At 42.6% G+C, this 15934-nt stretch overlaps 1 protein-coding gene across 3 annotated transcripts in view; it reads left to right on the plus strand.

Moving 5' to 3' along the window:
* Positions 1-15934, plus strand: part of LOC119660933 (intracellular protein transport protein USO1) — a 73888-nt gene that overhangs the window by 42894 nt on the left and 15060 nt on the right. For all 3 annotated transcript variants that reach the window (XM_038069924.1, XM_038069922.1, XM_038069923.1), the window contains 6 exons: positions 6289-6363; positions 7339-7416; positions 7488-7559; positions 11080-11172; positions 15416-15549; positions 15614-15708. In XM_038069924.1, the coding sequence (XP_037925852.1) occupies positions 6289-6363; positions 7339-7416; positions 7488-7559; positions 11080-11172; positions 15416-15549; positions 15614-15708 (547 nt within the window). The remainder of the gene's footprint in view (positions 1-6288; positions 6364-7338; positions 7417-7487; positions 7560-11079; positions 11173-15415; positions 15550-15613; positions 15709-15934) is intronic.

Here is a 15934-nt window from a genome sequence, read left to right on the forward strand (position 1 = left end):
TTTTCTGATGGTGCGGCGTGTTGTTGCCTCTTTGCCGTCTTCTTTTGAGCCTTGGAGAGTACTTAAGGGAAGTCTTCTTCAGATGTCCCTTCCTCCTTTCATTTTTCCCCAGTTCACTCAGCAACGGGCTGTCTGCGAACCGTTTAACGCTCGCGATATTCTCATCAGGAGGCGTGGTTGTTTCTGCTTTTCGTGGAATTTCTATTACTCTCCATGTCCGCCTGTTGTATGAAATTCTGTCCAATTCTGTCCTCCAGCTCTATCAGCCTGTTTTCACCCCTTTGCTGACGTTTTCCTGGAGGATCGTCGCAGATCGCATGCGTTTCACAACTGCCCCGCGTTTCTTAATAAGCCTTTTCTCTTCAGCTTCCGCCAGAGTAGTCGACAGCGCAGCATTGTGAAGACTATCCAGAAGTTCTTCTGCGTCGATGAGTTTTCAGGACATGATGTTGATGTCTCATCTAGGTACGCTAACAATTGTTTCGACTCAATGAGTAGCGTCCTGCTGGTGTTGGTATCTAGCGTATTCGGGTGCTAGATTGAAGAGCGTCGGCGCCAGTCCCTTATCCTGTTTCAAACCAGTACGTGTTTCAAAGGGATCAATAAACCTCTTCTGGATCCTGACTCCTGAGATGGGTTTGGTCATAGCCATCTTGGTCAGTCATTTAGGTGGTATACCAGATTGCAGTATTATAATGCACAGTACTCGACGGTCACACGATCGTATGCCTGCTTGAAGTCCACAAAGATTTGGTACACGTCAACGTTATATTCCCAGCACTTGACAGTTTAATGGTAAAAAGCTGGTCGATTGTGGTGCGACCCGGCCTGAAACCGCCTTAGTGCTCGCCAATGAGTCGTTCGGCGTAGGGCCTTATTCTATCTCCAGAATTTTCGCTAGTATTTTCTAGGACGTACAGGCTAGTGAAATGCCTCTGCAGTTCTCCCTTTTTGTGGATGGGACAGATGATGCTCTTGCGCCAGTTGTCTGGGATCTCCTCGTCCTCCCAGATTCACAGCAGTAGTTGGTATATCGCATTTAGTAGACCTGTTCCACCGGATTATAACAGCTCGGCTGGAATCTCGTCCCCGCCCGGCGCTTTGTTTGATTTCGGTGACCGTACGGTGAAATCAACTTCTGTCGGAGGATGTGTAGTGGGGCCGCCGTTGGGAATGAGTTCTGAGAAGCAAGCAGAGTACACCCGCCTCCCTATTCTCGCTAAATGTTCCATCCTCCTTCTTTAAACTGAATGAAACAGAATGAAGATATTGCCCCGTCTTTGGCTATAGCTTTGTATAGCTTGGTTGCTTCTGTAATTTGTTTGATCCCTTCACAGAATCCGCTGAAGCTGCTATACGCAGTCAGTGCATTTTCGTACCTCGACCAGTCCCAGGTTTTTTTCGCCTAGTTGAAGAGTTTTAGTACCTCTGTTCTCATTCTGGCCAGGCTCCTGTTCCACCATGGCACATCCCTTGATGACTTAACTGTCTTAGCCGGACAGCTGGCCTCATAGTGTCAATGACGACTGTGTTGAGGTTTTCCATCACTATTTCTAGTTCCAGTTCGTTCCTGATGTCAGTGTCCCCTTGAAGGTGTGCCATGTTGTTTCTAAGGTGCGTTGCATAGGATTTCCAATCCGTTCTCCTGGGATTCCTTATTATTCTTATTATTTCGGGATTACCCTCAATGTTGTATCTGACTATTCTATATCCGACACCCTTCAATTCCTGACCAGCCCGTTCAGAGTATTTCCTAGAGTTATGTCTAGTACCTCCTGTCTAGCGCTCTTCTCCACTGTGGGAGTATCGCCCTCCTTCTCCGACATGGCGCTTTCCTGCGCGTCGCTATCCACCCGGTCCACTTCTAGGGCTTCCTAGCTTCTACTCTCCACTGGGCAGCAGGTCTATTTCTCTGGTTGATCTAGTCCTTTTGCCTTCTACCTTGCCTCTGAAGAATCTCCGTAATCGCGTATGGAGATCCTCATTCTGAGCGATTGAAAGGTCCATTAGGTCTTCCGTCTCTATTGTCGCGGATTTTGGGAGAAAAACTGCCAATTTAGGAACTATAGTCCTAAACCACTCTGCAGTGTCTTCCGTCACGCAGTCCACCAGTATATGACTTGGTCAAAAGTGTATCCCAGTGAACAAAAGTTTCGCAGTCCATCCCTGGCACATCTGCCTGACGACAAGGTTTTCGATGGTTTCCTGCTCCTTACAAATGAGTATGTGCTCAGGAAACATTTTTAGCAGTATGGCCAGTCGAATGCCCTTGACCACACTAGCATAGCTAATGGCAAGCTTCCTGATTCCTGCCTTCACCCTTGACTTGCCCAAGTTTTCTCCCCCCTTGGGTTCAGGTTTTGATTTGTTGGGAGCATTCCCTTTATGTCTGGATAGCTGAGTGGTTAGAGCGCAAAGCTGTCGTACGGAAGGTCACGGTTCAATTCTCACTGTTGGCCGGGGAATTTGTATCGTGATTTAACGTCGGATACCAGTCGACTCAGCTGTGAATGAGTACCTGAGTTAAATCAGGGTAATAATCTCGGACGAGGCTAATGCTGACCACATTGACTCCTACAGTATACTGTAGTGTCCCGTTACGGTCTTGAATTAAGTCCTCTAACACACTTCAAGGCCCTGATCAAATATGGATTGTTGCGCCAACGATTATTATTATTATTATTATTCCCTTTTTGCAGACTAATCTCTACTGCTCCCCGCATTCTTGGCTCCGATAAAGATGGCATAAGTCTATCGTAAGCCTCCTTAAGGGCCTCTTATGGTTTCAGGCCTTCCTTCAGGTGGCGCAGACCACTGAGACCTTCTTCCTGACGTCTGATATATTTATGTCAAACCTGCTTTTGCTAGTTCCTGCTTTTTGAGCAGTGGTTTTTGTTGATTGTTGTCCTCGCAGTATACCAGTGTTGATCTTGTACCCACTTCTTGACATCCCAACTTCTCCCTTCTCGAGTGTAATCACCTGGCTCTCAGTATTTCTGAGATATGCCTCCGCCTGGTTAACCAGTTTATGTGCAGTACGAGGCCCCGCTTTATTGGCTGTATTTTTTTTTTTATTTTATTATGGTTACTCATTTGATTCCTACGAGTATGGGGGTTAGAAGGTCCGCCGTTCCATAGCTCCCCGCAGCACGGTAAGGTGTAACTTATTCACCGAGGCAACCAGGTATTAGTGAGGCTCCGTTCGAGTGCAGTCAGTTATCTCCGACTGCAAACCACCCAATGGACACTACTACCCCAAGACCGTGTTCCCTCATCACGTGTCCGAATAAGGTGTTGTCAGATTCCACTTTGGTCTTCAGAATTGTACAATTATGATGCTCCTTAACCTGGACCAGAATCTTGCAGTTAGAAGTTTGTCAGAAACGGGCTTCTAGGTCAAAAGACCGCACCTTGCGGTACAAGTCAGAAGCAATCCAACACTGCATTCGCGTCTGCTACCACTCCACTTTCTAGAGTAAAACAGCACATTGCGTTTAGTGTAGCAAGAAGGAGAGGAGTATTCTTCAGAGTCTCACCACCTTACTTCGATTTTGCCCAGAATATCCAGTTCTTATCGCCGGAATTCCCGGTCAAGTTGAAGAAAGCAGGCATTCTGAGGACCCACGCTACTGTTATCGATCAGCGTGCCTATTCCAGAAACCAATCATAGTCCGCTTTCAGTCAGTTCCTGTCTAAAGCACTAGAGTTTGTGTGTATCCTTAAGCCCCAACTCACAGTGCGCAATGCAATGCAAAGAGGGCGGTGCTTCTGACGGTATTTCGTCATGACCAGTCGCACAGTCTGTAGTTGCTTCAGTAATTTTACAGTTCTTGACCAGCCTTCTTTCTTTAACTGAGGATAGTATAAAGTACGTTGTCTCAAACCCTCTTTGTTTCCCTGGGCTTAGGACCATCATGCTATGTAAAAAACATGGCGAAGTTGATCTCCAGCTAGTAGGTAGATAGCCAAGAAAACTTGAAATAAACCCTTGAAATCTCCTTCTTTTCCAGGCCACTTGATAGTGTTGACAAAGAGGAACTAATTTCCAATGAAGAAGTCGGGGAAAATCCCATTCGTTATTGACCTGCATAAAAGTCACACTGTGCTTAGCTGAACCCTGCCTAACTAGCTCGTCAGCTGGCTGATTAGGTCTATTGCACTTAACTGGATGCTTTTTGTCTAGTGTCTGCCGCATCTAGGTACCCGGTCGTAAAAACAGAGGAGTGCATGGACCAGAAAAGTGAGAGGCAGTTCCTCTCCAACTGGTCCGATTCGCCATCAAGTGGATGGCGGATTCAGCGCTCCGTCAATTCCAAACACATCAACTTCGCCGGCTTCTGGCCAGAAATGCTAGGCGGTTTTTCCCCTGGATATAATTCGCACCCATGACGTGTTGGCGGTCAACGGGTAGCATAGGTCCCAGTGCGAACGCCGAAAGATGACTTTCGGAAAAGTCCGCTCCCAGTGAAATGTATGATGCCCATATTTTTAGATTAAGTGGGGACCTCGTAGACCGAATTAGCTCAGTTAGGCGATAACATAATATCTCTGAATCGTCTGGGACGACTTTAACAATACACGAGAGGGCAATTCCAAAAACCTCGCCGTCATGAGACAAGAGAGGAGCTAACATCGGCCTCGAAAGGGATCACCACTTACGTTCGCTTACATGTTGCGTTAGGAGAAACTAATAGCTATTATCAGAGGGATATATGATGTCGCAAAATGTCACGTGCTTTACCAAGGTAAAACCTCAGCGGATTTTGAGGTGGAAAGCGGATTTAGCCATGGTTGCATCCTGCCACTTATATTTTATTGCTCTCAACGACGTTCTTCATGGTAGTTTGTACGGACGACGTTGAGGAATTTAATGGAAGATAACAGCTTTCCTCAAACACCTCGACTATGCAGATGACATCCCCTTGCTCTCTCACTGGGTGATTGATCTTGGCCAAATGGCTCTGGATTTAGATAGAGAGGCAATTAAAGTTGGAGTGAAAATAAATACCAACAAAACCTCAGTCCGACGGGTCATCGCAATCTCCCCATTGGCATTAATGGGCAGAGCATCGAAGACCTCCATCAATTTGTATATCTAGGTGACGTAGTTCTGCTGACGGTGGCACCGAACTAGATATTGTGCTTTCCCCGCCTTGTCTAAAATCTGAAAATACAGTTATCTCAACACCAAGATCAACTTGAGACTGTTCTGAGCTAGTGTAATTTCTGCGTTCCTATATGGTAGTAGCATATGGAAAGTGAACCCCACTGTTACCCAATAACTCCGCTATCTCAGCTTAGGAAGCCTTCAAGTCAGGGAATCCCTTTCACCAAAGGGATGGAAGAGGAGGAAATGTGTTGTTAGAAAGAGATAGAACCTTCCAAGATGGATCCAAACAGAACGTTAAACACGAATCCATCTGAAAGCACCCCTCAGTAGCTCTCTGACAATGTTGCGTGGAGAGAGCTCCTCTGCGTCTGCACAAAGCTGCTGAAGAAGGCTATTACACAACAGGAAGAAAAGGGTGTTCAGCATCATACCTTTCCAACCTTGTGCAGTTAAAACAGAAAACCTGCCCTTGCCCCCCTAAAAGTGGGGTAAGGAAATAATCAATCTCACCATGTTTTCGGTTCAGCCACAGATCTAAATTGCTGTTGAGCGGTAGAATACGCATCCGAAATGACGTCCTCCAGAGCATCGAGCCTGTGGCCAAAGTCCGCAAAAAAACGGTATTCCTAAACACGGAATCCAGACGAAGCCATTCGCTCGGCAGAGTTGAATGTCGTTTTACGACTCCCCAGTCTAGATCCGTAGTGTTTTGTTAATAGTATGGTCACCTCGTACAGGGGGTGGCTATCACCACTCACTAACGGTCTTGGTAGACGAGAGGCTTGGATGTTTCGCTAACTTGGCTCCCATCATGTGTAATAATGCAGAACCTTTCTTGATGTCTTTAGAGTCATTTAACTTTGGTAATAGTTTTATGGACTGCTCTACCTTTACTGACATGTATTACCTAACAGAATGCGTCTTATGATATAGGAAGTTTAAACATCTTTTAGGTGTCATTGACGGAGCATGAAATTCGCACATACAATTCTGAACCCAGACATGTCTGTGCTATATGGTTCTGCTCCTTGGTATTTTTAAATCTTTTTCTGATACTAATTTTATCCATAAAATATGTTGGTTACTTTCTTCCCACCTTTGAGGGTAATATTTAATCGGATTATTCTGTTTATTGTGATCATTAAAATAAGTAAATTAATATCGTCCCAACAAAACAGTGTCGTAGTTTCGGGGATTTAACGAATTTGGCAAGTGACAATTGTAAAAAGCAAGACAGCGTGAATGATCTCAAGGTAAGTGAATTTTTTAGCTATTAATTTGAATAAAAGGCAATAGATTATTTATTTATTTATTATAGTATTTTTTATTATTGTATTTATTGTTGAATCTCTTAATATATAACTTAATTTAATTATTATTTTATGTAGTTGTTTTTATATATATTTCTTTGTTTGTTTTATATCTTCTTCTTTAACATTTTTTTTTTATTTTTTGCAGTTTTGTTTATTACTTTATATGCCACTTATTTTTAATTATTCATTTCATTTTATATCCTTGTTCATCGTTTTTATTTATTATTTTCTACGTTACTTACTTTTATTTATTTATTTATTACTTCATATCTCATCATTATATTCTTCTTATATTTTGTATTAGTTTGTAATTTTAGCACTTTCTGACTATCTATATATTATTTTATTGTTTCTTTATATCGCTTGTTACATTGGAAAAACGTATGGAATACATTTTTTGCCTTTCAAATAGCACTTTAATTAGAGGGAAAAAATAATATATATTCTCCCAATTATCATGTGATATTAAATTCTGGGAATTCTCTTTAAGTATGAATTATGGAATAAATATAGAAAAACTTTCATTTGTCACTAACGTAGTATTATTCTGATATTTTCAACATTATTTTCCAAACTACTTTAAATATCATTTAAATTCCCTAAAAAGTGTAGAAGATATTTTTTGGGAGTGCTAATTGAAATTAGTTTATATTTAGCACTTGCATAAATGTTCTTTGCTTTTTATTTAACTTATTATAGTAACTAAAATATATATATTTATATTTATATTGTATTATGTTTCCCTTTCTTCCCTTATTCCACTTTTTTTTTTATATTTTTTTTTCATTTTTCTCATGTATTTTTTCAATTAAAATAATTTTTAATACAGGCTTCCTATGTAATTTCAAATAGTTTTGCCTCACCTACCATTATCAAATTACTAATTATAAAAACAACTAACATTTTAAACTCCAGCGTGCTAAATCTGTTAGTGATATACTTGAAAAGGATCAAGCCCGTATAATATCAACTGGTATATCAGTAAAGGCTTTGGTAAGTAGTATTGTTTTTTCTACTGTGTTATTTGTTGGAAGAATTGTATTGTCTCTTACCGTGCTATGTAGCGGGATAGTTATTGCAGTTTAGTTGGAGTGGGAACACAGGAGAGTAGCATTCGTAGTTATAGTGGTTTCAAGGTAAATACCTTCTTTATTTTTCGTATTTATTTAATTGATATTATGCTTTCAGTGAAGTGAAATTCAAAATAAAATATTCAGTTGGCATATATATATATTGTAGTTTCAAATTTGATGTTACTTTAACCTTTTTATTTATTTTTTATGTATTGCATGACTAAATTAATCCTTTATCTTGTAAAGGTGAAGAGATTTTGGTGTTTTATTATTTTATTTTATTTTATTTTATTTTATTTTATTTTATTTTATTTTATTTTATTTTATTTTATTTTATTTTATTTTATTTTATTTTATTTTATTTATTATTTAATTAAGAATAAATAAATAACAAAAGGGTATAACACGAAGGGTGTTTCAAAACTGTCAAGTTGTACAGCAGGTGATACTTTTTTATTTTATTTCCCAACTTTTTAGTTGCCAAAGGCATTTCAATTTCTAAAAAAAATCGACACCTTTATAACACTATAATCCTAATAGCTCAAAAATTACGATTGCTGGAGTATCGTAATAAGCGTCGAATTCTACCGAAGATTTTTAAACCAACTCTTTCTAAAGGCATTGGGGTGTCCTTACAAATCATTTCTTCAAACACTTAGTGTTGTGAAGTGGTTTAGTGGATTCAAATCGGACAATCTTGCAGGGCCCAGTTTAGTTCCCTCAACCGTTCCTCTTCATTTCTTAGATTCATAGCCATGAAACCATTTCCGATTCAACAGAAAGGTTCTGGCCCATGTAAAGGCGTCCCTGCTCCCTTCTTGGCTAGTTCGTCCGCTGCCTCGTTGCCTTCCAACCCAGCATGGCCTGGAACCCAAAATATTCACACCTTGTTGGACGAGCCGAGTGTATTCAGTCTTTCAAGGCATTCCCATACCAGTTTAGAGTTCACCTGGTTGGATCTAAGTGCCTTGATCGCTGCTTGGCTATCGGTGAGAATAGCTATGTTCTGCCCCCCCTATAGTTCCTTTACAGATTAAAGGAGGCACATTTGTCTATGGCGTATATTTCCGCCTGGAATATGCTAGCGTACCTGCCCATTGGCTCAAAGTACATTTTCCTTGGACCAATGACACCGGCACCCGCTCATTGCCCCATTGATACACACGCAAGCCAGCCTTTGGAGCTTATGTGACGCTGGCTTGTGTGCTGGGTTCGATTCTTTCTGCCCAGATTACCGCTCCATAGGTAATTATTGGCCTTACTATTGCAGTATATATCGAAAGTAGTATCTTCGGGCTGCAACTATTGTGGTTTTGGCTGGGTTGATCCGCAGTCCCACCTTCCTGCACCAGGCACTAGTAACCCTTAATCCAGTTTGGATTCTATCACATAGGGTATCTTCATAATTGCCCCTACAGATTAGAACAATGCCGTCCGCGTAGTCCTGGACTTGTATTCCAGTATTAGTTAACACGTCCAGGAGTTCATCCACTACCATACTCCACATCAGTGGCGATAGTACTCCACCCTGTGGACAGCCTTGAGTGGTGTTCATGATAATAGAATTTGTACCTGTCGGTACCTTTATTGGCCTGCTTTCTAGCATTTTGCCCATCCAGAGTGCCAGGGTGTTTCCACTCCTTTGCGGCTCAGGGCATCCTGTATCTCTGTGTGCGATGTGTTGTCGAATGCTCCTTCGATATCCCAAAAACTTTCTTTTGTTTCTATGGCATCCCGTAGTACCTCTGTCAGCTGATACAGAGCAGTTTCAGTTGACCGTCCTGCCCGGTAAGCGTGCTGACAGTGATGTAGGGGATTACGCTTTATAACGTTAGTTCTAATATAGTTGTCGATGACCTTCTCCACCGTTTTGAGTACGAACCATGTTAGGCAGATTAGTCTGAAAGATTTAGGATGAAAAGGATCCTTTTTACCCGCTTTCGGAATAAAGACCACTTTTGCCCGTCTCCATGCCCTTGGTATGTAACCCAGTGCTATGCTCCCCCTTACCACCCTCAGGGGAGACTCTAAGATAATTCCTAGTCCTCTCTGGATAAGTGCTGGGAAAATGTCATTTACTCCGGGAGATTTCAGGTGGTTTAAAAGTTCCCACTGTCCATCTTAGCCTAGCTTCTGAACATTCCTCTTTTGCTAGTTTCCAGTTCTCCTTCCCATCCCACCCCATCTTCCTTTTTCAAGCAAGACAGAGGATATTCCCCCGTCTTTGGTTACAGCCTTGTACAGCCTGGTTGCTTCTTTGATCTGTTCGGTCCCTTCACAGAATTCCCTGAAGCTGTTCCGTTTCGCTTCCCTGATCGCGTTGCTATACGCAGTCAGTGCATTTTTATACCTCTGCCAGTCCCCGATTTGTTTTGCCCGGTTGAAGAGTTTTCGTGCCTCTGTTCCCATTCTGACCAGGAACTTGTTCCACCATGGTACATGCCTTGATGACTTGACTGTCTTAGCCGGACAGCTGGCCTCATATGCGTCAATGACGATTGTGTTCCAGTTCGCTCCTGATGTCACCGCCCCCTTGATGGTAGGCAATGTTGTTGCTCAAGTGCATTGCGTAGGATTCCCAATCCGTTCTCCTGGGATTCCTTATTATTCTTTCTATTTCGGAGTTACCCTCAATGTCGAATCTGATTATCCTGTGATCAGACATTAAAGGTTCATCCGACACCCTCCAATTCCTGACCATTCCGTTCATTAGGGTATTTCCTACAGTTATATCTAGTATCTCCTGTCTGGTGCTGGTCACAAATGTTGTAGTGTTCCCTACGTAGTATATTTCTAACTTATTGCTAAGAATAAATTCAAGAAGGTACTCACCTCTACGATTGGTGTCGCTGCTTCCCCAGACTGCTTGGTGGGCGTTGACATCGCAACCGAGGAGACGTGGTAACGCTCTCTTCTCGCACTACTTCGTCAGTTTTGCGACTTGTTCCGGTGGAGCCCGGATTTCGTCTCCTGGAAAGTATCCCGATGCCACAACTGTCTCTCGAGTGCTTCTCCCGGCTTCCAATGAGACTTGGATAGCCACAAGTTCCCCGGTTAAGAACTCTGAAAGAAATATGTATTTTAAATAAAGTTTGGGAATTATGCAAGCTCTCGGTTTTTCACAAGAGGAGTCCTAAATTACTTGCATGGTTCCTCCTTGCAGACCACGAATTTGCCCCCGGTACACACAGGGCTCCTGAGCTAGCACTATTCCAATCTTCTCCTTGGAACTTGCCCATGCAATCACTGCAGATGCAGCTCTCGCATGGTGGAGGTTCATCTGGGCTATCTTAGTGCTGGCCATTGGCTCCGTTATTGTTTGGAGCTCTTCTCCACTGACGGAGTTGCACCCTCCTCCTGCGACATGGCGCTTTCCTGTGCATCGTTGTCCAACCTGAGCTCTAGGAGTCCTAGGTCTAGATCGTCCAGCTTCTGCTCTTCACTGGGCAGCAGGTCTCTTTTTGTTATATTTTTGTTGTTGTTTTGAGCTATTAGAATTTTAGTGTTGTGAATTAACAAACTTTATATGATTAATAAATCTTAAATCTTTTCCTATCTTTTATTCTCATTTCTTACCCTACAGAAATCAAGCTTCAGTAAATTTGATGCATTGCAAAAAAAGAACATCTTACATGTGAGATCAAGTGATGCTGGGCGAGCGCAGGAGAAATTCAATGTAAGTGAAAATGTATATCCTTGATTTAAGTTAAAGAGCCTTCTTTCTTTCAGCAATTATAAGTTACAGTCCAGTTGATAATTCTATCCAATTATTCAGGTCCTAAGTCTATCTCTCTTTCTTCTTTTAACTTTTGGTCGCACTTCATGTAGCTTGCGTCATACCACTATTGTTTGGGATATGAGGGATCCTAAGTCCACATCCACATGATGTTGGACCGGACCAAACAGAGAGCAATTTACTCCCACGTTTTTTGGCCCACGGATCCCTCGTTTGGGGCATAGCCCCCAAGCATTCAAAAACAAGCGTTTTTCCACCTGTTGCCACTTTCGGTCATCCTACTCCAAGGGCAGAGGTGAGGCAGCGTCTGATGAGTTGTTGTCATTGTTCATTGTTATACCACCACAGTTTACTCTCAAAGGATTTCCGAACAACATACAAAAAGACATGCTTCATTAACTTAAGGCGGTCTTCTACCGTCAAGCGTAAATTTCAGGCCTATTTTTGGGAGTTAACGAGATTGTCGTGCGGAAGGTCGTGGTTCAAATCTCCATGGTGGCAATCTCTTCAAGGCCCTAATCCAATATGGATTGTTGCGCCAACGATTATTATTATTATGGTATAAAACATGATTGCAGAAACTTACGAATCAATCTGCAATACCAGGGCCGTAGAGTACTCCTTGAGTCTCGGCCTCACGCCATTTGATAAGCGGAGTGCCCGTGTTTCACTAAGCACTCCAAAAAACCGCAGGTGTTCACATCCCCCCTTCCAAATCATCATCATCAACGGCGCAACAACGGGTATCCGGTCAAGGCCTGCCTTAATAAGGAACTCCAAACACCCCGGTTTTGCGCGAGGTCCACCAATTCGATATCCCTTAAAGCTGTCTGGCGTCCTGACTTACGCCATCGCTCCATCTCAGGCAGGAGCTGCCTCGTCTTCTTTTTCACCACAGATATTGCCCTTATAGACTTTCCGGGCTGAATTATCCTCACCGGGTCACCTATCCCATACGGGTTACGTCCAGCAGTTTGATATTCCTAAAAACGGCCCACCGCAACCTGTTGAGCCGGATTTTATCCACAACAAGACGGTCGTGGTATCGCTCATAGATCTCGTCATTATGTAGGCTACGGAATCGTCCATCCTCATGTAGGGGACGAAAAATTCTTCGGAGGATTCTTCTGTCGAACGCGGCCAAGGGTTCGTAATTTTTTTTGCTAAGAATCCAGGTTTCCGAAGAATACATGAGGACTGGCAAGTCTTGTACAGTAAGAGCTTTGATCCGATGGTGAGACGTTTCGAGCGAAACAGTTATCATCAACGTAGGCCAGTAGTTCGGTGAACTTGGAGATGCAGGAGCCTCTCGCATTTATGTCTGCATCGCGGACCACTTTCTTGAGGGCCACGTTAAAGAGGACGCATGATGGGGCATACCCTTGTCGTAGACCGTTGTTGATGTCAAATGATCTCCAGAGTAATCCTGATGCTTTTATCTGGTCTCGCATAATTGGTCAGGGTCAGCATAGTCAGTCTTATTAATTTTGTCGGGATACCGAATTCTCTCATGGCCGTGTAGAGTTTTACCCTGGTAATGCCTGACCTTAAAGTCGCCTAATAGTCATATTCCAACAATTTTTCCATCGTTTGCCGCAGAGAGAAAATCTGATCTGTTGCTGATTTGCCTGAAGTGAAGCCTCTTTGGTATGGGACAATGATGTCCTGGACGTATGGGGCTATCCGCCCTAGCAAGATGGCAGAGAATATCTTATAGATGGTACAGAGGAATTTTCGGGAACCACTTGTTCCCTTCATCTGTGCTAACAAGTCTGCTCTTCATTGGGGAGAATAGCAGTTACCTAGATCTGAATGCAATCTAGTGTCTACCGCTTTCATAGGTGTTCAGCTAATTAATTTTCTTTTCCTGTTTTAACACTTTCAGATAGTCAGTGCTTATTTTATGGCCGCATTCCACCATATGCTTATCCTCCATAGATTTTGTGGGATTTCGGGAATGCTCGATAGCCAACTCCGCCTCCTTCGTATGCTTCCTTAATCTAGTGGTTACCAGCCTTTTCATTTGTCTGATATATACCTTCGGACAATCTGAGCGATTTTATTTTATCTCCTCTATCGTTTTTCGGTCCTTTCCTCTAGCAAACTGAGATTTTAGCTGGTAGATATAACTTGATCCTACCAGTTGTATGTCGAACCGTCCGTTATCCAACATATTGTTGATAATTTTTTCTGGGACCACTGCTAAAATGTCATCCACGTACATCAACCATATATTTGGCAGTAATCCATCCTGTTCCATTTTCTCCTCCAGTGATGCCATAAAGATTTCACTTACGAATGGGGAAAGTCCTGGGGGGTTTAACGTGAGTACCTGCAATGAAGGCTTAATCCCACGGTCCTCTTCGGACACGGATTGATTTTGGGACTACAATCAGAGCCCTGCCATGCAAGCACAGCAGTCCTGGTTTATACTGAGTGCAGGCTCAGCATTCATACCAGTGGATGCGAGGCCTATCTAACACCTCTGCCGGAACCAAGGGGTACGGCACCCGAGTTGTACAGCGCAACTCCACGCTTGAACTCCGAGAAGCTCTGCCCACGATGTAGGCATAACCACAACCACCATGAAACTTCCACTAGGGGCCGAGAGCACATCCTCCAGGATTTCTCCTGGAGCATATGCTCTCAGAGGGCCATCCCGGTTCCCATGGTACCAGATAACCTCCGGTGAGGCTTCGTGGCAGAGCCACTTCAGATGAGTTCCTTGCAGACTCGGGTCTGATGGTCCTTCTCGAGTACGTGGGGACGGAACACTTACAAATGGGGAGTGAGAATTGCCCATCGCTATACCTGAAGTTGTCTTGAAGTATTTTCACCTGAATGTGAAGTAATTTTCATTCATGCAGAGGGAAGCCAACCTCGCATATTATTTTGCCTTTCTTCTCCATTCTGGTGTCGAATCAAGCCGTAGTAACTCTCCAAATTTTATTATTGCCTCTTTTATAGGTGTGCTCCTTACCTTAATCGCAAAGAAAAAATTAGGCACTGTCTGAAAAGTTGCGAGCAAGGCCATAGAGAGAAAATTCAAGCTAGGGTGAAAATTATGTGGACATTGAAATCTCTATTCCTGGTCCTCCAGGACCACACAGTCCAGCCGAAAACCACCTATTCCACTGTTCTTCTGTCAGGTCTGGTCCCTTGTGGTTTGAAGCGCTATATGAGATCTCTCCCAACAATGGGTGGATGAATATGAGGGGATGATTTTCAAGATCTCTTGAGTGCGATAATTGGAGAAGTATTTGCCTGTTCCTTGTCATCACAAAAATAATAGTTAAAAATATCTTAGCGCGCATAAAAAAAAAACACTTCAAAAGCTTGCTAGACAAAAAACAGGCTGGTTTGAAATCTGGATTTCCCGGCACTCACGACATCAACACCTTTCGGATCGTGTTGGATGATTAATTCGTTTATTTTGGTAACGTTCTTTCGACCGACGCATTAACAGCTCTAAATCAGCTAAAATTCAAAAGGTTTCGTTAACACTTGTCTCCGACATACAATCGGTGTTTTCTAGCCTGACACAATCTCAAACGACGTATGGGCCCTGTGCTAGTAGATGTGTCGATTAGAGGGTGAAAGTCGCAATGAACCTGGCCTATACCATTTCTCCATCTGAATCTTCTCTTCTACCATAGGTTGACCTTAGACGATCAGTATTTCATCAGTCCTGCGTCAGTCAAAATGTCAAAGTCAAAGTCAAAATGACAATATTGTGGCAAACTGATTGCCTAGTGTCTTTTTATGGCAATGACTGATGGACCGGTAAAAATTTAAATTTTTAAATAAAATCTGTCAGACTAGGTTGGTAGGTTGAGTGTAATGCAGCTGTCATTGTGTTGTTAATCAAAGCATGACTTCCGAATGGTTAAAATCTTTAAATACATGCAATGAAAGGGTTTTTTTTGGGGTTTTTTTTGTCGTCTTGTTTATACTAAACACGTCAGCCCATCAGTCATTTCATCAGCCTATTTTTAATGGATTGACTTATCGTAGACTGATGAAATACTGATCTTACTAGGTCAGCCATAGATACCAGTTTCACCCATACGAATTGCAGCGTATTGAGGTGGTTTTTATATGATTACCAAACAGAAAAATTCATAATACCATAATTCCAATTAGATAACTTTATTTTGTTCTCCTATTTTCGAATTAATTTCAGGATGCTGCCCCGGAATTGGAGAAAAAATGTCGTGCATGCGGAAAAATTGTATACAAAATGGAGGAGATGAAAGCCGAACGGAATACATGGCACAAAAATTGTTTTCGTTGTAATGAATGCGGCAAACAACTGAAGTAGGTTTTTTGTTTTCTGCTTGGCAGGCAGAGAGTATTTAAACTTGATATTTGACCATTGCAGTGTGGATAGTTACCAGAGTCATGAGAGTGTTTTGTATTGCAAACCACATTTTCGTTCATTGTTTGCACCAAAAGCAGTCGAGGATAATGAACCTGGTAAGAAATTCAGCGATATGGGGTCTAAAGGCTTTACGTTTTCTTTTTTGGAATAGCTAGCCTATACATAATCAGCCCCCCCCCCTATCTAATTCCCCCAGGCAGGCTAAATCAGTACCACCGAACTACTGACATGTCTCTCTAACTCTAACTCCTCCTACTTTGCACCACCAAACCGCATCTCCTCTGTGATTTGTATGAGCCACTTTGCAAAGGTCTAGGTAAC

Source organism: Hermetia illucens, chromosome 7, assembly GCF_905115235.1.
Source record: "Hermetia illucens chromosome 7, iHerIll2.2.curated.20191125, whole genome shotgun sequence".
Lineage (NCBI taxonomy): Eukaryota > Metazoa > Arthropoda > Insecta > Diptera > Stratiomyidae > Hermetia > Hermetia illucens.